Raw genomic sequence first — 22,736 nt, forward strand, 5'->3', positions numbered from 1 at the left:
TCCATCTAATTTGATGTCATCTGCAAACTTGAAGAGCATGTAATTTTAGAGAGTCGCTGCCAAAGGTAATAGGGAAAAAAACAGGCTTTAGGATAGGCCCCTATGGTACTCCATTGTTGCAATGTCTGCTACCTTCTGAGCATGATGATCCAACCAGTTAACTCCTCTAATTGTACATCCTTCCAGACTAACATCAATATTCTGATGTTGAGAGTATTCTCTGACTGTGTTGATAAGCCTTGCTACAATCAAGGGAAATGGCACCCACAGTTCTCCCCTGGTCTGCAAATTGAGTCATTTTATTATAGGGAGAAACAGATTGGTCAGGCATAATTTACATTTGATAACTGCATGCTTATAGTTACCAGCTACCACCTAATCCTTCATATGCCCAGATGTGTGTTCTTAGAAGACTTTGCACTATTTTCTTGAGGAACAAAATGAGGCTGATGAACTTTTGGTCCCGCAAACTGTCCTTATGGGACTTTTTAGGTGGTTTTTTTTTTTTTTGTTTTTTTTTTTTTTTTTTTTTTTTTTTTTTTTTTTTTTAACAATGATTTTCTTTTCTCCATTTGTCAGGGACCTCACCTGGTCACCCTGACTTTTCAAAGATGATACAGAGTTGTCTTATGAGGGCATTTGCCAGTTCTATTAAGGCTCTTGGATCCAATCCATTTGGATCAATGTTCTTGAACATACTCAGTACTGTCACGTGAAGCCTGATTTGATCTTTATCCACTGCTGGCAGCTCTTTTCTGAAAAATTTCTCTAATCAGTGTTGGTAAAGACTGAGGCAAAGAAGGGACAGAGTACTTCTGTTTTATCTGTGCCCACACTGTTGCAAAATCTGCCTTTTAGCAAAGGTCCCTCATTTCCTTTGTTCAGTAGGTGAAGCTCCTTTAACATTCCTTGTAATTGTCATCTCCAGCTGAGCTTTGGTTTTCCTGATAGCATCCCTAAATGCCCAGGTGATGTTTCTAGATCGTTTGTAATCTGTCCCTTCTTCCCATCTTCCCTTCTCCCATTCTTTGTGAAGCCTTTTTGCATTCAAGCTCTATCATCAGTTCACTGTTTAGCCAGGCTGGTCTGCTGATATTTCTGCATATTTTCCTAAGTGTTGTGATGGAATAGTCTTGTGCTCCTAATATTATTATAGTATAATATAATTTATGTTATTATAATTAGTAACAGCTTGCCTGAGCGCCTTTGCCTTTTAGAACTTTCTCACAGGGAATTCAATGGCTGCTTATCAAGACTTATTCTAGGAAGAATACTTGGTTACTTTTATAGCAACTTTGTCACCAGACCTGGGTAGCAGACTTGGGATGGAGAATATGAAGAGTCACTCTAGTTTCTTCCAACAAGCTGAAAGAAATATTAGCCAATACAGCAAAAGCAGCAACAGCAAGATGGAAAAATACTCTGCAATAAGGGGGTGTTTTTTTGCTGTGTTTGTTATGGATATAATAATCTGTGAAACTCCAGAAAGTCTAAGGAAGAGTCTTCACTTAATTTTGATATCTGTAAGAAAATTAAATTAATAATCATACATCCATTGCTGGAGGTGGAATTTTTGAGTACTATGAGAGCTTTGATATAGTTTTTTTTATTTTACAAATATATTTAAAATCTAGAGAAGTTCACTGGTAGTATTTTATTGTTAAAATTTTGAAATCTAAATGAACATGCATTGGTAATTTTTTTAAATTTATGGCTATAACATGAGAAATAAGCCTTTAGATTTGCTTTAAAAGCACAGTTGTTGCTCTGTTAGAAACACTTGTATAGTATTTCTTCCTAGAGACATTTTGTCCCATTCTTCTACCCAGGCAGATCGAGCTCTAGTTGGTATCTTGGCGCTTTGTGTTTGAGAATGGAATTACTGCTGCTCTCTTCCTATAGCTCCAAATTAAAAAATTGGATAACTGAGTAGTTGTTGTCAAGTTCTAAAGCATCTTTTAAATCCATAACAAGGAAAAAAAAGGCTGTGATCTCCTCCCACCCTGTGAGCACTGAGTGTTTGTGATTTCTTTTAAGACACTTGTTCCCACTACCAAAGTCAGATAGCTATATATTTGTCATCTATTTTTTTCCTCTGTTGAAGTTGAAATGAATGAATAAAAAGGTTGACCTTAGTATTATAGAATTTTGATATATTCTTTTCTGTTCTTGGAATAGACTTCAGGACTGTGTTCTGCTTTTTATCAGGTTTTGAATATTGTCCATATCCTCAACACTTTTTTTTCCTTGTTTATGCTATTTTAGTCTTTTCCAAAAAAGATGTATTTCCAGAAAATAAATAAAAGTGCTCCTGCACCATATTAACTTTTCACACTAAGATCTGAGTTCTGGAGGAAGAGCTCTTGCTGATGTCATTTAGATTTTTGGTAAGCAGAGGAGCTTGTTTATATTTTTTATAATCTCAGTAGGAACAAAATAGACAAGGTGTGCTATCAGTTTCTTATAAATTAGTTACTTCTATATAAGAAAAGATAGTTTGATAAGGAAAATTAGATAGAAGAGGGTAAGGTTGGGACTCAAGTGATGTAAGGCAAAAAGGGTTCAAGGGGGCACAAGATCTGTGAGTATTTTTGGTAGGAGAAACCAGTGATAGGAGATCAGATTTGTCCAGTGCCTGGGTAACAGGTAGAGGTTTTACGTTGCACTTTTTTTTTAGCTCTTTAGAAGCACTGGTGCAAATAATGCATTTTTAATATTTGATTAATTTTATCTATACATAGACATTTGTTTTTCTCTAGCTATGAGACAGGTGAGCTGAATCCTGCTTGACCACTGTTTTAGTGCTGGTTAAAGCTGAACAAAGTAAGCCACTCCTTCTCTCAGCTGGTCTAAAGTAGTTGTGAATTTTCATGCTGATGGTCACGTTTGGACTTGCCTGGACCCATTCACCGGAGGATTGCCACTGTACTACTGACTTCAGGCACCTGTGTTTAAACATTCTGTTGGACAGTGGAAGGTGGTTGTTTCTAAAATGTTGGGTTTTTTCTTCCACTGATGCATTTCCTTTGGTTATTTCTGTCATAGAAGAAGATAGGATTTGGTTTTCTAGTTGAGTTTTCTTTCAGCTCATACCTTTTGAGCAAAGAAATGTTGCATGTGGCTCTGAAAAGAATCATATTACTAGCTTTAAAAAAAATGCTATTTTACAACCTCTGCTGTAGTGGCAACTGATGACTATATTTGCTGACTGGATTTGGTAAGAGTCCTCTTTTGATGCACTTTAGACTATGGATGTGATACTGAAGCACTTTATCCTAGAGTACCTCCTATCAGTAGCCTGTGATCTGAATGGAACATCACAGACAGCTTTTTAGCAGGAGCACTGACTAGAAGGGGTAAGGTCTTTCCAATTGCCTTAGACAAATGGCATTGCTTTGTTTAATGTATCAAGTTAATTATTGAATTCAACTAGTTTTTTTGCTTCTCTTTTAGAATTAAAAAGAACAAAAGTTATTTTGCTGCTATAAAAATTACTGTAAGAGATGGCCATGTAATTCCGTATTTAAAAAAAAAAACTTTGTGGTTCTTCCGGCTGTTAGGAGCTGCAAAGTGGATAACAGTTTCCATCTTTGTTTTACTTCTATAAATATATTTTTAGTGCAATATCAGATATTTTAAAGTTCATTCAAGTTCAATTGATCTTCTGAATAATACAAATCTACAAAAGAGTAAAATCAGACCAATCTGTAATAAGGTGTCATCTTTGTAAAATAAACAAAACCCCAAACACCCCAGGTGCTTTTTTACCACAATTTCCTTTTATCATCATGCTTTTAGTTAATCTTTTTGAACTTCACTAGAACGGATCTAATAACTACATTCAGCATTTTATATATATCTATATGAATACATATACACACAAATATATATGACTAATGGCATAACACTAATATGACACAACCCAACTTATATTTTGGTGTAAAATGGCATAAGATGTGGCAGGGCGTTTCAGTACTAATCCATATACATTGAATCAGCATTTTATGTTGTGACCTGTTGATAAAAATTCTAGTTGAAGTATTAATAAACTTATCCTTGCTCTAGTTAGTGGTCTGTATATCTGATAGGAGACTGGAACTCTTTCCTGGAAAAGAAGGAATATGGGGAGAAGAAGTGATTAAAAGAACTTTTTTTCTACTAGCAAATATCTTTAGTTGGCATTGGGCAATAGAGGCAAAAAAAATAAACATAGAAATATTTTTGTGAAAGGTTTGTTGTTTTTTTTCCCATTGAAAAGCTATGAATCTATAATTGAGTTACATGCAGAGCAAAGCATTTAAATTAAGGGCATGCTTATGTTAATTAACTGTGCTACTGCCCAGTACTAGTTGTGTAATAATATTTTTTGTTTTAGCATACATATGGGTATATGTGTTAAATGTGTGGAAATGATAAATTTATTGCTTATTTACAAGAAAGTTCAACAGATCTGTAGACAGAAATAACTGAATCTGGTTTTCATAGGGAATTTTAATCCACCTGCTTATTTGTCTTGAAGTTCTAGGTTTAGTTCTCATTTAATACAATACTTTTCTCATTTGAGGATATGATTTTGGAAAATAGAAGTTTAGTATTGAGGAAAACAGATCAGTCTGGCAAGAATCATCAGGAAACTTGGCTGCAGTTCCTGTATACATCTCTGAAACAGATCTCTTCAACATTTCTCTCCCTTTACCTCTTGACAACTTGCAGTGGATTTTTTTTCCTCCCTTTGAACTTTTCATTCTTTTGTGGTTAGATTGAATTGTGGGGTTTGCAGAAGTGGTACAATAGATTTATTTTTTTTTTTAACTATCATTTCCAAGATCTGGATGGATCTCGACCTATCTACAGAGACTGGACATGGTGATTTTTCTTTTGGCCAAGTGCGTACACTGTGCTTAAATTTCTTCAAAGCATAAGTTTTTCTGTCTAATGAAACCTGAAAATCTAATATGAATTGTATAATCTTTAGTCTGTAAAAGTTGAAGTAGAGAATAGTGTGGAAATATTTGGGTTTTTCCTATTTAAAAATACCCAATAACAAACCCCCCCAAAGTTCCATGTTAATGTCAGGTTTTTCAAGTTATTTAGAGAAGTCTTTTTCAGCCAGACTAAGCCAAAACAGTAAGGTCTCTGGCCCAGTTCCCTCCATGTATTTTAAGTGGAAACAATATAAACAAACTATTTTTCTTCTGACTCAATTCCTATTCTTATCTAGTTCTACCCAATTATTTTGTATTTTATATGAATGTAGATGTGCAGAGTTTCATTTGATGAAAGCTCTCCCAAGTGGAATTCTAAAATTTATCTTCAGAATTTAATGTGTACAAAATACACCTTTATTTGCATTTGCAAGGTATCCTTTTAGGGCAAGCTGGCAGGAGCATGAAGGAAACCAGTAAGGATGGAGGAAGTTGCAAACTGAGTCATGTCACTCTTGGCTACATGACCTGGAATAATGAAGCCATTGCTTTGGGGTTTTGACAGAACGGTCATTTGCAGCATCATTAATGTACTAATGTACATAAATGTACTAAAAATCTACTGTAGGTGCCAATAACAGCTCAGGATGCTGCATTTCTGCTTTGATGTGAACTGCAAACCTCATTTAGGAAAAAAAAAAAAAAACAGCTTTTGGGAAGAGATGCAATATTATATAAGAGAGCTGAGGGGTTCTTGTAATGCTTTATTTTCTTTGCCCAAGACAAAGCAATGGTAAAACATACAAACTGTTTTGTTTAGGTGCTGGAAAAAATTGTTAAACTTTTAACTCAAGGAGCTTATTCTCTTTTTCACAAAATCTTAATTAAAGTATTCAGACATATGTGCTGAAGAAAGAGATTAATGGACTGTGCTTTTATAGCTAATAGGGAAGTTCATGTGGTCTAATTACTATCTATTTAAATAAAACTGAAAGAAGATAGGGATTTTGAAGCACCTTCACAAAGCACAAAAGGCTCACATCTAATGGGGTATTAAAGAGGAATGCATGTTTGAGTGAAAAATTTTGTTTACACTTAACAGTTTGAGCAAAACTATAAATACAGGTTTAAAGAAAGTACTTTTCTTTGAACTTCTAAGGGGACATTAGTTTTGTATTGCAGCTCAGAGTATTACTAAATGCTGAAATCATTTTGGTATAATTTCTTTTATAGCAAACTATTGTGTTGGACAATACGTTACGCTGCTGTTTGATTTAAAAGATCAAAGCTGTTGTTTCTGATGAGCAGTGAAGGCTGGCTATGTTCAGCACTAATAGGTGTACTCAAGTGTTGCCAAGATTAATGTGGAGATGACCCTGTGCCTATTTTCAGAATCGCAGGGGGGCGAATTCTGTCAACAGTGAAGATGCATTTGCTAAAAGGCCGAAGCAATGGGGATCCTTTCTGTCAGGCAGTGGAGGAAGCTGTACAAGACTTGGATTTGAAGATTAAAAATATTATTGATTCACAACAGGAAACCTTGACTGCTAGCACTACTGGAGTCAGTCCTGCACGGGTAATGGGACTTCTTTTGTTCTTTTGACTGTTTAGCTTTATAAGAAAGCAAAAATCTTTTGTCTGTTTTGTTTCTTTTACATTTTTAAAAGACTATCTATAGAGTATAATCTTTTTCCTAACTGTATGAAAGTAGTCATTTCCTCTACACTGTGATTTTAAACTTGTTGAAAGACTTACACTTGAGGATTACCCTGTGACTATCAAAGAACTGATTTACATAGACTAAATTTCTCACCTTAAAATTGCAAATAAAATACTCTTCAAAGCTTAATTTGGTTGTGCAGTAATTATAAATGTAGATATTCAGTGTCAGATTTGCCATTAATTTCAAAGCAGTAAATCTAACAAATTTCCAAAACAAAAGAACCTTATGAAAATAGAATTAAGATTTGAGAACATGTATCAGTAGTTTTTTATTAAAATACACAGGTTTTAATTAGTACAGCATTAAGTATTTCAAAGGGTAAGGCCTTCAAAGTAAGGTTAAATATGTAAGAAATCTAAAGCATGGTAAAATGTGGAGTGGAAAGGGAATTAAAGCCCCAAACAATCATTTTAGTGTTTCAAGACACTATTGAAGCTATTAATGACTTTGTTTTCATGGAAGGAATCAAGATATTTAAAGTTCTGTAAGTCGGGTGTTGAGGGCATAATACAAGATTTCTATTTGTGGTTCATGTACTGTGAATCTACTCTGGTGTAGATTATAATCTTTTTGTGATGAAATAATCAACCAGTTTTAATTATTTTATTTTACATTGTTGATGTATAAGATCTCTAATGTCATTTGTTTTTCCTAGCAAATGAAAAAAAATTATAGACACCTTCAATGTGTTTAGAATTGTTAGAATGCTTTTTGTGAAGTAATTTGATTTATGCCATGGTAGCAAAAGATTTTTAACAAATTTTAATCAAACCTTCAATATCCTTTTTTAAGACAGCTAAAACCAGCCAGACCCTATTGGCTAGTTAAGCTGGTTTAAATGTGTGTTTCCACAGAGTATGTTGGATATATATTTCATCCTCATTTTCCTATTTGCTATGAATATTTGTTCAGTGTATTTCCCTGTTTCCCTTTCATAACCTTTTATTTGTTTCTTTTTTCCATCTGAGAAAATAATAACTGCCCTCAGTTCTGTCTTTATTTAGCTACTTGTGTTACTAATAAAACTTTAAAAAATTATGTAGACCATTATAAGCCAGGTAAAAGCTTTTTATTAAAACTTTATTTTTCAGAGAAATTCACCATTTCTTATCCAAAATTATATTTATTTCTTACTGTTCTCCAGAAGTTCATAGTCTAATGACTCTGTAGAAATGTCTAGCATCATCCTTGTGGAGGCAGAAGATGGCAAAGATGTTTGTATCCTGATGATGTGGGGATGGCCTGCAGTGGAGAAGGTCATGAAGGGCTGTATCCCATGGGAGATGCTCCACACAGAAGAGAAGGCAAAGAGCATAAGGAAGAAGCAGCAGAAGGGCCAAAGTGTTGGGAACTGGCTGCAATCCTCATTCCCCATCCCCCTGTGCCACTTGTGGGAAGGAGGTAGACAAGTTGAGAGTAAAGCTGAGTCCAGGAAGAAGGAAGGGATCCCGTTATGAGTAAATGTCAATAAATTAGATTAATTTCATGAAGTCAAATCTGTTTTGCCTATGATTTGTAAGTGAGCAATCTGTCCTCCTCTTACTCCCATGAGCTTTTTCAAGATTTTTTTCACTTCCTGTTCTGTTTAGGAGGAGGAAGGATAGAGCAGCTTGGAGAGCACTTGGTGCTAACCAGGGTCAACCAGAACAGTCCTTTGTGGGGCCTGAGGAATTAGAGATAAGGACAGTAGTTGACAGAGGTAATGGGTAAAACGTGGACTGAACATTGGTAGAGAGCAGGCTAAGTGTGAGGAAAATTTTTTGTAATTGTGGAGGGATGAGGGGTAGAATGTGTGTTAATTGTTTGCCTTTGTTAGCACTGTTTGTTATTTTGGGTTGGGGAATTCTTTTTGTTGATGTAAGTGAAGTCTGTGAAGATTGTGATGAATTTCTATTTTAACAGTTATCCTTAGGCATATGATTCAGAGAGCTGAGGAGTGGAAAAGGGAGCTTAGATAAATGTTAAGGTAGTGATATCAAATGGCGTATTTTAGTGGAACTTGGTGTGGAAGAACATTTTACTAAACATATGGAAGGGTAGGTTTCCTTTTGTAATGAAAAGAGAAAGCAAAATTTTAAAAGTCCAATAAGTTTTCCAAATTAATTCAAGCTCTATTAGAAATTAGAGCATCTGTATTGTTCTATTAAGATCTCAGGACAGCAAAGATTACTGCTTTGTTCTGATTCTTACATAGAGCTTGGGGGTTTTGTTTTGATTTCACTTAATAAGAAAACCCCCTGAGGCTATAATTTTTCAGAAAAAAATATCTATATTCAGTTTAAATTTTGGTTTGATAGGATGTTAGGCTTTTTTCCTATGCAAGAGATTAAATAGTTTTTTGAGTGCAAATTTAAAATATGATCTTAAGTATAGAGGTGAAAATTATGCCTCCACTGGCTCCTGGTAAGGCTGCTTCCTCATAAAATGTACCTAAAAAGTGTAACTTCATTAGAAAAATATTTGCATTTCTCCTGGAAGTGTCTGTTTTCTTCCATCATTGCTCAATTTTCCTGCAAATACCTGGTTTATAGGAATCTAGAGCTCCAAGAGAAGTTATTACTTTATGCAGCAGGAAGCACTATTTTGTGTTGAAGCCTGCATGAGTGATTAATAGGAATTATGATTTATTTCTTCCTAAGAAAATTACTACTGTAAATGGAATCTGGCTGCGCGGCTTCGCGTTACTTTTCTCGGCCTCGGTCAGCTCTCGAGTGCCCGGCTTGGGTGTCTCAGCTTTTCGTTGAGGCCGGGGCTTGCCGCAGTTTCCGGGCGCTTTTGCTGCCGCACTCCGGGGTGGGCTGTTGGCCACGCTTCGCCGTCGGCACGAGGGAAGAAACAAAGAGGCAGGGAATTCGTCCAAATCCGTCCGCGTGGCGGCTGGATGCTTTATTGGCTGCGAGAGCTGCGGTGGAAAAGCTGCAGCCGCTCCCAGCTTCGCACGGACGCAAATGGCTTCGAGCATGTCGAGGAGTGGGATGATATAGGGAAGGGACAGGGCGGACGGGGAGCCCTCCCGCCCAATGGGTACAGACATTGCGGCGATGACGTGTACTACAGCGACCAATGGGAACACGGCAGGGGCGGACACGGGGCTTTGGGGCAAGTGGGACCGCGAGAACGGGGAGATGGGCACGGAAACTGCAGGAGTAGGGGAAAACCTGGGGGATGCACGAGGGTACAGAAAACTGGAAAACTAACAAAGAAAAAACCCATAATTTGAACCCAAACCCAGGATGCAACATGGCTGGAAACATTTTATTAAAAAAAAAAAATTGATTCTTTATTAGGTTTATTTATAAGCATGGGTTTTTTTTTTTGTCTTACTGAGATCTTTTTGTTGTCTTACCTAGAGTTCTTATTTTGCCTTGGACTTTTGTCCATGGTTAGTACACAGAATGAGCCTCCGGTGTTGTAGTGCCTGAGATTTTTGAAAGTTGTTTCTAAAGATTTAAAGATTTTTTTTTTCTTTGTGTGTCATCAGTCAAAATGATGCCAAGTTTGTACTTCTTTCATTAAGACAAATTCACAATGGCACACGTGACATTTAATAAAAATCTATGTTAAGGTGATGTAACTGAAGAGGTTCAGAATAAATTTTGAGGAAATTAAATGGTACTGAAATAGGCCAATTCTGTAAAGCCAAATAACAACCATTTCTGTAATTGCTATTTCTAGCTATTGATTATAACTTATAGTAGCTGACTGACATGTGTTGCTATGGTTTCTTGAAAGCTACATACACTAATTGATGTAATCAAATAGAGAGAAAAATAGAATTTGATCTTTTCAAGACTGTGTTTAAAAGCAGTTAACTGATTAGATAAATGCAGTTCATTGCTTGTCTTGCCCTTCAGAATAAAGTCAGAGTATTCAGTGCTTCTGGGTATTAGTGCATAAGAGAACCTATAGTTTTTAAATAACTACCACTGTGTCTTAAGCCCTAAATTTCTCTATGGAATTCCTAGTACCTTTAAAGAAAAATATAGCAACTGTCAAGATTTTTTAAGTCCCACAGTGGCTATGGATTTCTCCATCTGTACTGCTGACTGTTGCATTGAGCACTTCCAGATGCGGATTAATTTTTTTTTTTTTTTTTTTTTTTTTTCCTTTAAGGAATTCTTTATTCTTGTGGAAAATCATGGGGAATTCACCCAAACAACAGGAAATTGTGCCACGTACCTCTGTTGTCAAATCTTGATGGAAATCTCACTTTTAACCAACTGCTTTAGCAGATTGTTAGGGTGGTTGGACTTCACAGAATGTGCTTGTGTATCAGAAAAAGAAGGTTCATTTCTGCTGCACCATTTCAGCATAGATTTATATATTCTTCCCTGTGACTTGCTCATCAGTGTATACACATAGCTGTCAGTGATCTAAACTCCACTAACTACTTGGGATGAGAAAAATTTTCCCATGGAGAAATTCTGCATAAATTCCCCTTACTGCAAAAGGGCAGGAGGGGATTCTCACGCCTTGAGCTGATGTGGATTGATTTTGGGGGCGAGCTATTGGTCTGGCTTGCTGAACTTTGCTGTTTTATCTTCCTTTTTAATTTGCTTTCAGCCAAAATTGCATTCCATAAATCATGGCACTGCGTATTGTGGCAGAGATACTGTAAAGGTCTTGCTAGTTCTTCTGGACGAAGAAGCTGTCAGTCCTCCTACCCGGAACAAAGCGGATCTGTTGTGTGACAGTGAAAGCTTAAATTTGTGTGGCATCACCTCTGTTTTGACACTCTTCAGGTGAGTATTAGGAGGTTGCTTTTGTTGTGTTTTTTTAAGGATCTCAGTCTAACACAAAGCAAATAACCAATGTGCAGTCTGCTGTAAGATTAGGTGTAAAGCAAAAACAACTTTAGAGCAGTTTTGAGTTTTCAAAAGTTTTCTAAGTTTTCATTTGCATTTTCTGTGTTTTCAAGATACTTTTGTAACATGGATTTTTTGATATAGTACATTTCTGGGCTGCACAAGCTCTATGAAGAACTCTCAAAAACCCATTTCTGTGGGCACTGACAAGGAAACTCACCTATCCATGCACTGAAGAAGCAGTGATGATTTATTTGGTCACTGGTCCTGAAGAATCATCAGTTGTTGAAAAAAGAGGATGCTGAGAATTTGGTTACAAAGAGGATTGGTTAGAAAGAATTCTGGTTACAAAGAGGATTAATGAACCAGAATAATAGTGGAGACAGTAACATGATGCAGCTATTTTGAAGCTACGTATTTTGGCAATTAAAATAGGAGAACCAATGCAAGGCTGGCTGAAATTTTGCACCACAGGCAACTAGAAATAAATAAAATAAAGAACAAGCTAAACAAACAAAATTTTATTTATGAAAAATTGGATAAAATGAGCTACATAAATAATGAATTATTGTTGAAGAACCTGTCCTCATTGATCTGCCATGACCTTAAACAGAGAAGTAATTACTTACAAATGCACAGATTAGTTCTTATTTCAAGACCAAAAAATTCCCCTTTATATGCATCATTAATTTTTTTCATTATAGGCATCAATTTTTTTCATTGATGTATGTAACCACTTACATAATGACATGTAAGAGAGTGGAAACATTTTGTGTGAAATATGTGGAAAACTATATTGAATGTCAACCAGATGATTTGCAGGAGGGTGTAAGTAGAATGGTGGCTTAGAATATCATCACTAGCATTACAAATAATAATAATGCTGTGTCTGCAGAGCTACAATATTGGAAACACACTGCAAAATGAGTACCAGAAATTGGAACTGTAGGTTTGGTTTCTTTGTGCTCTCTTCAGTTGTCGCAGTACATGTGGTTCCTTAGGAAGGTAGAAAATAAGGCAAAGCTTGGAGAGTAAAGGTATTTGCCTTTCTGTTCCTGATGAACTTGGTATGGCAACAGTTTTTATTAATGAATTGATTTTACATGTTCTAAATAATTATGTCTTTTTAATATAGATCTCCAGCACGATCCAATGGCTCTTCTCCAAAACCTCTTAGACAACGTATTCTGAAATCTATGGATGAAAAAGTAATTAAGGTACTCTGGGAATTGCTATGCAACTATAGAGGCATTGTAATAATAGTGATAAAAGTAGCAGTGTTACATTTCAGCCAGGTATTTGAGATTTTCATCCCATAGCTAAAGAAATGTAATTGTGATTAACCTGTGCTAATTGGTCCAACTAGAGCAGTATTGTAATATGAATAGAAATATCTAAAACTCCAGAAGAGAGAGGCTTTAAACTTCAAAGTACTTCCTAATGAAAATTTTTTAGTAAGGGTGTACTGAATTAATCTCTCTTCATTTACCTGTGTATTTCAGGACCATAGAAATAAACCAAGCTATATGAAAACAGAGATAAAACTGAAGGCAGGCACCTGATTTTTAGTTCTGATAAAATAGACATTGAAAAAGTATAATAGGGATGGTTTCATTGCTTATTTTTTCTTTTGATGCTTTTTATTTGTACCAATCTGAGGACATTTCTATAACATTGCTTTGTGAACAGTAAAATAAAGATTCTAATGTTTGCTTTTTGTAGATTAAATGGAACTTTACAAGAGCACATTGGTATTGTGAGGGGCTCTATTTAAAAGAACAATGTTTCAATGTTTCAGAAAATTGCTGTCTTTCAGTGCACTACATTTTACATAGTATTTTTCCTTAAAATAGGCAAACTTGAACGTTGGGACTATGGATGGAGGCAGAGCTTGTCTTCTGCAGTATTTAAGCAGAAAGCTAAATAAAAGTAGTGGCACAATATTTTTTACAAACTTAGTCCTGGCAATATGTAAAAACACAAATCTAATTAACATGATAGGAAGAGGTGTTCTAAGCCATCAGACTGGTTCTAGAACAGCACAATGGAAAATATCTTTCACTGGACATTAGATAAACTTGAACACATAGTGCATGTCTGAGAAGTAGAAAGACATCAGAATGAAAAGTACTGTCAGTGTTTTCAGCATGCATTTTAAATATTCTTCAACTTCATTCCGAGTCCTTTTATGTGGATTGGGTCAATGATGAGCATTTTGGATACAAGCACTAAGTAGGGTGAAACTTAGTTTAAAACTCATAGGCAAATTATGAAAAATTGATATAGGATCTACTTTATTTTATGTAAGCAGCATATTTTAATTGCAGCTTTACTCATCAAATAGCAAAAATGTGTCATGATGTTTGCATAAAATGTTTAAATATATCATTCTCTTATCTGAATGAAACTTTTTTAATTGGATGCACAAACAGTTGTGTTCAGTATCAAATTGCAAAAATTATCTAAAAGTATTTACCTGTCACATTTGCGGCATTTCCTGGTTTGACGTGTTTTTGACAGAAGCAAGCAAAAATATGAGTCAACTAAAATGATTGTTGCCAAACAACTGATGACTTCTATAACTAAGACTCAGTTCTCTGCCATTTATTTTTGATTTCTGCCCTCTTACATAAAATCCTACTTCTTGCTTAAAATGTTGATCTTTCATTTTATTTTTTTTCTACCTCTCTAAAAATTTCTAGAACATTTTCTTTTGCATGTTTCTACTCCTCCATACTCTTTTAAGTCCATATCTTTCTCTTTTCTCTTTCTGTACCTTCTTTGTGGCTGCATACATCTACAAATAAAACTTCAGCTATCAACAGTTTACAGATCTAGAGTGACCTAAGTGTCCCTTTTGTCAAAACTGGTATCTTCTGTTAATTCTACACTATGCTGTGGATACCCAGCTCTTGATCTTGAGGTGGTAGGTCTGTCTTTCCTGGTGTTTTCCTATAACACTGAAGAAGGTATTGTAGATGTTATATTTTCACTCCATGGCATTTCTGGAATATTTTTCTCTATGTCTACTCCAGTGCAATTTACTAGGTGTTCATTTTACTTTTTGATGTGCTGCTGTATGTTTTTGTTGGACTTGATAGTTGCAACTTTAGCCTACATTCCTTCACTGAGATTACTGTTCCAAAGATTGTTATCAACGTGATTAGACACTAGATGCCATCCTACTGTTTGCATCTCAGTCTGTTCCTTTAAATTGTGGTACATATAAACTACTTGTTATAGCCTGTCTGAGTGCATTGATTATTTGATTTGCTGCTTTGCTCTGTCCTTGCTTATATTCAGCCTGCAGTACGAGTCTTTGTTGTTAGTTTGTTAATTTTCACCTGAACCCTTTTAGCTTTTACACTGTTTCTTATGGCTGAAGGGATTTCCTATAGATATCTGCAGAACTCATTATACTCCTTTCAAACTTTTTTCAGTACCTTTAAATCAACCTCTCCTCAAATCTTAGTAGTGCTTTTTGTTGAGACAAATGCCCGTTACAGTGACTAATTTCAGTTCCTTTTGCTGTGAATCCATATATTTCTTGTCTAGGATTGTAATGTCTCTTGGTAGAAATCAATTTTGTTCTGTCCTTACTGTACAGAACATAGCTGTGGACAAGGAATTCTTTGTGCTATAGATCTCAAGTGCTGTGGTAATATTTACCACCTTCTTATACTGAGTGTCAGTCTCCATTATTATTCCATGCAAACATCTTGAAATGTGTACCGGTTGCCTGTAAAATTCAGTTACAGTGCTGAAAGAGATGTAAATTCTAGCCTACTTTCTCCCAGTTGAAGAGTGGTAACAGTGAACACTTTTTTCTGAAATGCAGCAGAACTTTTCTTTGTATGGGGATAAGAGCAACATCCAACTTGCTTGTGAAGAGAAGGAATAGTAAGGTTGAGTTCATTGTGTGCCATTTGTGTACAGCTACTCAGTTAGCAAACTGATCTCCAACATTTTTTTCTCACCCAGAGCTGTGGGTCATTGGAGTGGTGCTCTTAAAGCAGTGAATTTTAGGGAATTGAATATAAAAGAACTCTAAGGGCTTTTTTCTAAGAGCTTTTTCAAGCTGTTAACAGGCTTCATTGTGTGCTTCAAGTAAATTTTAGGTTGATGTTTCTTCTTAAAAACATTCCGTGAAGCTCTGCTTTCTAATTCAGTGCTAGACTTGTGCTCCTTTGTACTACCTTCAGGCTGTTGAAATGTGATTATTGCTGCTTCAACCGGTGTAATACAGTCCTGTAGAGAGCTGCAGTGAATATATGTTCCTAGACTAGCTGAAAAGTTTGACTGCTTCAACAGGTTGTCTTACACCATATATAGATCCTCTAGCTTAGTCCTAGCATCCACAGTCTGATTTGGTAGAGCTGTGGGACCTGTTTGCCAATGCCTGACGGATACGTGATGCAATAGACACATGTCAAGCTTCAGTGAAGTTGAAACACAGCTGGGATTGTCTTGTGACTTTTCCAGTATTTGAGCTTGACTTCTGTGTTGTGACTCCACAAATTCTATCCCTACAAACGGAATTGGTGAATATTCGTGATCTTATGAATATTATGAAGGTAAGTGAGAGGAAGCCAGGCAATGCTATATAATTCCGGGCTATGTGATATGTGGCCAGGGCATGCGATATTATGCTGGGCCATGCCATATGAGGCCAGGCCATGCAATATTGTAGTAGACTATGCGATATTATGGCAGGCCATGCGATATTATGGCAGGCCATGCGATATTATGGCAGGCCATGCGATATTATGGCAGGCCATGCTATATGAGGCCGGGCCATGTGATATGAGGCTCGCCCATGTGATATGAAACACAGATTGGTTTATGTTGTGACTTTTTCAGTATTTGAGCTTGACTTCTGTGTGTTGACTCCACATAATCTATCCCTACAAACTGAATTAATCAAGTGTCAGATACGATATTATGCTGGGCCATGCGATATGAGGCTAGGCCATGCTGTATTATGATGGGCCATGCAAAATGTAGCAGGGCCATGCTATATGAAGCCAGGCCATGTGATATAAGGCTAGGCCATGCTATCTTATCCTGAGTCATGCAATATGAGGCGAGGCAATGCTGTATGAAACCATGCCATGCTATATTATTGTAGGACATGCAATATGAGGCCAGGTCATGCTATATGAAGACGGGCCATACGATATAAGGCTGGGCCAGGCTATATTATGCTGGGCCATGCAATATACAGCCAGGATATGCTATATGAAGCCAGGCCATGCGATATAAGGCAAGGCCATGCTATATTATGCTGGGCCATGCAATATGTTGCCAGGCCATGCTATATGAAGCCGGGCTATGCAATATAAGGCTAGGCCATGCTAAATGAAGTCAGGCCATGCGATATGTAGCCGGGTCATGCGATATGAGGCAAGGCCACGTTATGTCATGCTGAGCCGTGCAATATGTAGCCAGGTCATGCTATATTATTGTAGGCCATGCTGTTTGAGGCCAGGCCAAGCAATATGAGGCCAGGCCATGCTATATTATTGTAGGCCATGCTATATTATTGTAGGCCATGCTATATTATTGTAGGCCATGCGATATGATGCTGGGCCATGTGATATAAGGCAGGGCCGTGTGATATGAGGCCAGGGCATGCAATATGAGGCTGGGCCATGCTATATGAGTCCAGGCCATTCTATATTTTGCTGGGCCATGCAATACATAGCCAGGCCATGCTATATGAAGCCGGGCCATGTGTTATGTGGCCACGCCATGCTATACTATGCTGGGCCATGCGATATGTGGCTGGGCCATGCTATATTAAGCCGGGCCATATGATATGAGGCCAGTACATGTGATATAAAGCTAGGCCATGCTATATTATTGTAGGCTATTTGATATGAAGCTAGGCCATGCTATATTATTGTAGGCCATTCGATATGAAGCCAAGCCATGCTATATTAGTCCGATCCATGTTATGTTATGCTGGGCCATGCAATATATAGCCAGGCCATGCTATATGAAGCTGGGCCATGTGATATGACGCCACGCCATGTGATATAAGGCTAGGCCATGCAATATGTAGCCAGGTCATGCAAAATGAGGCTAGGCCATGCTATATTATGCTGGGCCATGCAATATGTAGCCTGGCCATGATATATCAAGCCAGGCCATGTGATATGAGGCCAGGCCATGCTATATGAAGCCAGGCCATGCGATATAAGGCTGGGCCAGGTTATATTATGCTAAGCCATGCAATATATAGCCAGGTCATGCAATATTATGGTAGGCCACGCCATATGGAGCCAGGTCATGCGATATGAGGCAAGGTCACTTTATGTTATGCTGGGCCATGCAACATGTAGCCTGGCCATGCTATATGAAGCCAGGCCATGTGATATGAAGCCAGGCCATGCGATATGAGGCTAGGCCATGCTATATTATGCTGGGCCATGCAATATGTAGCCAGGCCATGCTTTATTATTGTAGGCCATGCAAGATGAGGCCGGGCCATGTGATATGAAGCCAGGCCATGTGATATGAAGCCAGGCAATGCGATATAAGGCTAGGCCATGCTATTATGCTGGGCCATGCAATATGTAGCCAGGCCATGCTTTATTATTGTAGGACATGCAATATGAGGCCGGGCCATGTGATACAAGGCTGGGCCATGCGATTTGTGGCCAGACCATGCAAAATGTAGCCATGCCATGCTATATAAGGCTAGACCAGGCTATATTATGCTGGGCCATGCAATATTTAGCCTTGATATGCTCTATGGAGCCAGGCCATGCTATATTTTGCTGGGCCATGTAATATGTAGCCAGTCCATGCTATATTACCTTAGGCCATGTTATATGAGGCCACATCATGCTACATTTTGCTGGGCCATGCAATATGAGTCTAGGCCATGCTATAGTATGCTGGGCCATGCAATATATAGCCAGGCCATGCTATATGGAGCCGAGCCCTGTGATATGAAGCCAGGCCATGCGATATAAGGCTGTGCCATGCTATATGAGTCTGGGCCATGCGATATAAAGCTGGGCTGTTGAGTAATTGTTACAGGAACAGGGTCATGGATCGATGGAACTGTTATTCCATCAATCCTCTGTTTGAGACCCCAGACCTGAGCTCTGTGCCTGGGAGGAGCTCTGGCCTGGGAAACAGCACTGGCCTGTGAACAGTACACTGTGCATGTACAGATAGCAAAAGGCAGAATATCCTTGAGATAAGAGTTGTACAAGAACAGGAAGTAAAACAAGATGTACTTAGCAAAGTAAAAAGCTAGCAGATGAAAAACTTAGCTACAGCTGAAACTGCACGTAGAAGAACATAAAACAATGAATCTTTATGAATTGACCAATGAGAGCTTGTTGCTAATATTGCTTGCAAAAGACTATATAAACTGACTGGATCTTTGAATAAACTGGAGCTTGCTTATCAATCATATTGATTGTGTGCTTGTCTTCCCTCACCGCCCACAGCAATATTTGGCGCCCGAAACAGGGACCCTTGCGACCCTCAGGGGTCTCGGTGCCTCGTGGATCAGGACAGTGGGACCGGTAGCACCGAATAAGCAGCGTTCGGAGGGCTAAAAGTTTGACTTGATGCTGGCATAATGAGTCGTCTCGAGCCTGGGTCAGAGCAAGACTTGCCATCCGGGGAGTCAGGACAAGACTCGCTGTCTGGGAAGAGCTGCTGAGGTACAAAGGCTGCACTTAAGGGTCAGATTATGGAAAGTGAAGTAGCTCTTCAATTACTTACTAGTTTCTTAAAGAAACGTGATTTAGCTGATATAGATTTAGAGAAAGATCCGCCAGCTTTGTACACCTATGGTCGGGCTCAGGGCTTATTTAAAGCCTCAAGGGATCTCTTTGATGTAAATGTGTGGTGTGAATTGGGGAATATTCTTTGGTTTAAAGTGATTGGTGATGACAAGGTTGCTTGAAAGTTAATGAGGTCGTGGCGCTCGGTCTTAAATTGTTTGCAGAGGTATCAGGCAGAAAAGAAAGTTGCTGCTGTTGCTACTGCCACTCTGGAAGGGGTTAAACCAGGAATGCATTCTTTAGGGGTTGATTACAATCCTATTCCTCCAGTAGGAAATATTATTGAAATTAAGAGCAGACAGAGTGATAAACAACCTACTGCTCCTCCTGCTCTTAATCCTGTCTTTAATGCTGCTCAGTCAGCCACAGATCCTCTCCCCGGGAATGAACAATCAGTAATAAATAATGAAAAACTCTCGGAGGGTGACAGAGAGCAGCTACAGGATGAAACTGTTCAGAACAGTCCCAAAAAAGTTTTAATGACATCTGCTGGTGATTCTTTTAAGCAAGAACATCCTAAAAAATTACCAGTAATACACAGAATAGATTGGTTAAGTATCCAAAAAGAAGCAATAAGTAATAAGGATTATGACATGTGCTCTGCTATTTCTGACATAGATTGACAAGCTTTTCCTGTTGTTTATACACCAAATGCAGGTGGGGGTCAGACAGCAAATTATCATCCTGTGGATTGGAAATTGCTTTCACAATTGAGAGCCACAGTTAATGAATGTGGAATACACGGGGAACCTGCAAAGCAAATGCCTAATTACATATGGGGCTCAGGTTTGCTTCTTCCAGAAGATATTAAGGTTATCATGAGAATGATTATGACACAGTCTCAGCTGATGCTGTGGCAGGCTCATTTGCATGAATTATGTAATCGTTTTGCTGAAACTCCACGACAACAGAATGACCCTTTATTTGGGGTAACTGTTGAGCAATTAATGGGTATTGGGCAGTTCACTACAATTGAATGCAGGCACAGGTAGGGGCTGAAGTATTAAAGGCTGCTATGCGATTGGCTAAAGAAGCACTCTCCAGGGTTAAGATAAAACCAGTATCTCCTTCTTATATGTCTATTAAGCAAGGCAGAGATGAGCTTTTTACTTCCTTTGTGGATTGGGTGACTGAGGCTATCAATTTAGCTGATGTACAGGACTTTATGAAGGGAGCCCTATTAAGACAGTGTGTTTTAGAAAATTGTAATGCCTCTACTAGAAGTATTCTTAACACAATGAGCATTGATGCAACAGTGGAGGAAATGTTAGAAAGAATGTCGAGGGTTCCTGCAGGTTCTCAGGCAATGTTAGTAGAAGCACTCAGGGATATAGGGAAAGATTTTGTGCAAGCCCAAACACAAGCCTTTGCTGCTCTGACTCCGTTACAACCAGCAAATAAGTTTAAGCAACAACCTCGTATAAGATGTTACCGGTGTGGGAAAATGGGACATTTTTGTTGCAACTGCAGAGAAGGGACAATATGGTGCAACAAATGTTCTGTGAACTCTCATTTTACTGAAGTTTGTAGGCGATCGGGAAACGTGAATCGGAGCGCGAAGGGCCGCGGCGCGAAGATCCCAGCGGCGGCTCCCGTATGGTGTGCTCCAGACAACTACAACCAGCCAGCTCTCTCCAGCCAGCCACAAGAGGGAGCCTCGGCCTGGACCTGGCAACCACAATAAACATTACCCTGATTGATCAAAAGCCTGTAAAAATCCCTACTGGGGTCAAAGGACTGGTAATGCACAAAGATAAACCTTGTGGTGCTCTTCTTTTAGGTCTATTATCTGCTGGTTTGAAGGGTCTTTTTGTATTACCTGGTGTTATTGATGCTGATTTTACAGGTGAAATTCTTATTGTTGCTATGACATTTTATCCTCCTTTGTTTATTTCTAAGGACAGTAAAATCGCTCAGCTAGTGCCTACATTACAGTTGACAGAAGCTGCCTTGACCACCATACAGCAACAATGGGGGTCGGCAGGATTTAGATCTACAGGAGGTATGGCACTTCTTTGTCTTCCCATGGAGGAGCGACCCAAAGCTCCTGTTATTTTGGAGAATGGTCATCAAAAGCTGCAGCTAATGGCACTCCTCGATACTAGAGCAGACATCACTATCATCAGCAAGGACTGTTGGCCTACCTCTTGGTCACTTTCTCCTATGATTACTGGAGTTGAGGTGGTAGGGGGGTCTGCTTCAGTTTGCCGCAGTAAGGACAAAATTCGTTTATTACTGGATGGTCGCACTTGTGTGCAATTTGTTACTGTTATGCCATTACCACCTAAAGTTGAAGCACTAATTGGCAGAGATATCCTTATGCAATTAGGGGCTCGCCTGGTGACAAAAGATCATTTTTAGTAGCGGTCACTACTTGGGCTTTCCCGATCCCCCTAACCTGGAAATCTGATAATCCAGTATGGATCGAGCAGTGGCCGCTAAAAAGATAAAGCCTGCGACAAGCACATGTTCTAGTTAATGAACAGTTGAATCAGGGGCACATTAAACCTTCTACTAGTCTGTGGAACACTCCAATATTTGTAATCAAAAAGAAATCTGGTAAATTTCGTTTGCTTCATGATATTTACGTGCAGTCAATGCCCAAATGGAGGCAATGGGGGCACTACAGCCAGGCCTCCCCAATCCAGCCATGTTACCTGAGGGCTGGAACCTCCTTATCATTGATTTAAAGGACTGTTTCTTTACAATTAGCATCCATCCAAATGATACTAAATGATTTGCATTTACATTACCTTCCCTGAATCGTGAGGCACCTGCAAGTCAATATGAATGGGTGACCCTTCCTCAAGGGTTGCGCAACAGTCCTACATTGTGTCAATTGTTTGTGGATGCTGCCTTACTGCCCATTCGAACTGCTTGTCCTGATATGATGATATATCATTATATGGATGATATTTTGTTTGCACAGGAAGCTCCATTTACTGCTCAACAAGAGGCCTTTATTTTCACACAGCTACATAATCGCAATTTGTGTTGCCCCAGAGAAAATTCAATGTTCTGCACCCTGGAAATATTTGGGCTGGGTAATTTCTGATATGCACATTCAGCCACAAAAGGTTGCTCTGCAACTTGATTTGCACATTCTGCATGATATGCAGCGATTCATGGGTGACATTCAGTGGCTCCGTCCAGTTGTTGGTATTTCAAATGATGAACTTGATGAATTAAGACCATTGCTAAAAGGTATTGATCCCGCTGCACCTATTCAATTGACTGATAGGCAGCATGCAGTTGTGGCAAATATTGCTGATACTGTGGCCCAAAGAGCTGTTGATCGTAGAAATCCTGACTTACCTATAGACATTACTATTCTGTCTCATCCAAAACACCTTATGGATGCTCTCACTCAACAGTCAAAAGATAAAAGAGGAAAACAGCAGGATACAAACGTGTAAGAATGGGTGTTTGGACCTTTATAGCCTTGTAATTCTATTCAACCATGCGTGGAGGCACT

The 22,736-nt window shown here is 38.4% G+C and overlaps 1 protein-coding gene across 6 annotated transcripts in view; it reads left to right on the forward strand.

Moving 5' to 3' along the window:
- Positions 1–22,736, forward strand: part of PARPBP (PARP1 binding protein) — a 49,248-nt gene that overhangs the window by 17,272 nt on the left and 9,240 nt on the right. For 5 of the 6 annotated variants that reach the window (XM_068190971.1, XM_068190969.1, XM_068190972.1 and 2 more), the window contains 3 exons: positions 6,318–6,501; positions 11,212–11,390; positions 12,589–12,670. In XM_068190971.1, coding sequence (XP_068047072.1) covers positions 6,318–6,501; positions 11,212–11,390; positions 12,589–12,670 — 445 coding nt within the window. Of the gene's footprint in view, positions 1–6,317; positions 6,502–11,211; positions 11,391–12,588; positions 12,671–12,955; positions 13,162–22,736 lie in introns of those variants that run through there. The other variant, XM_068190975.1, reaches the window with a different exon arrangement.

This window comes from Anomalospiza imberbis, chromosome 5 (genome assembly GCF_031753505.1).
Source record: "Anomalospiza imberbis isolate Cuckoo-Finch-1a 21T00152 chromosome 5, ASM3175350v1, whole genome shotgun sequence".
Taxonomy (NCBI): Eukaryota; Metazoa; Chordata; class Aves; order Passeriformes; family Viduidae; genus Anomalospiza; species Anomalospiza imberbis.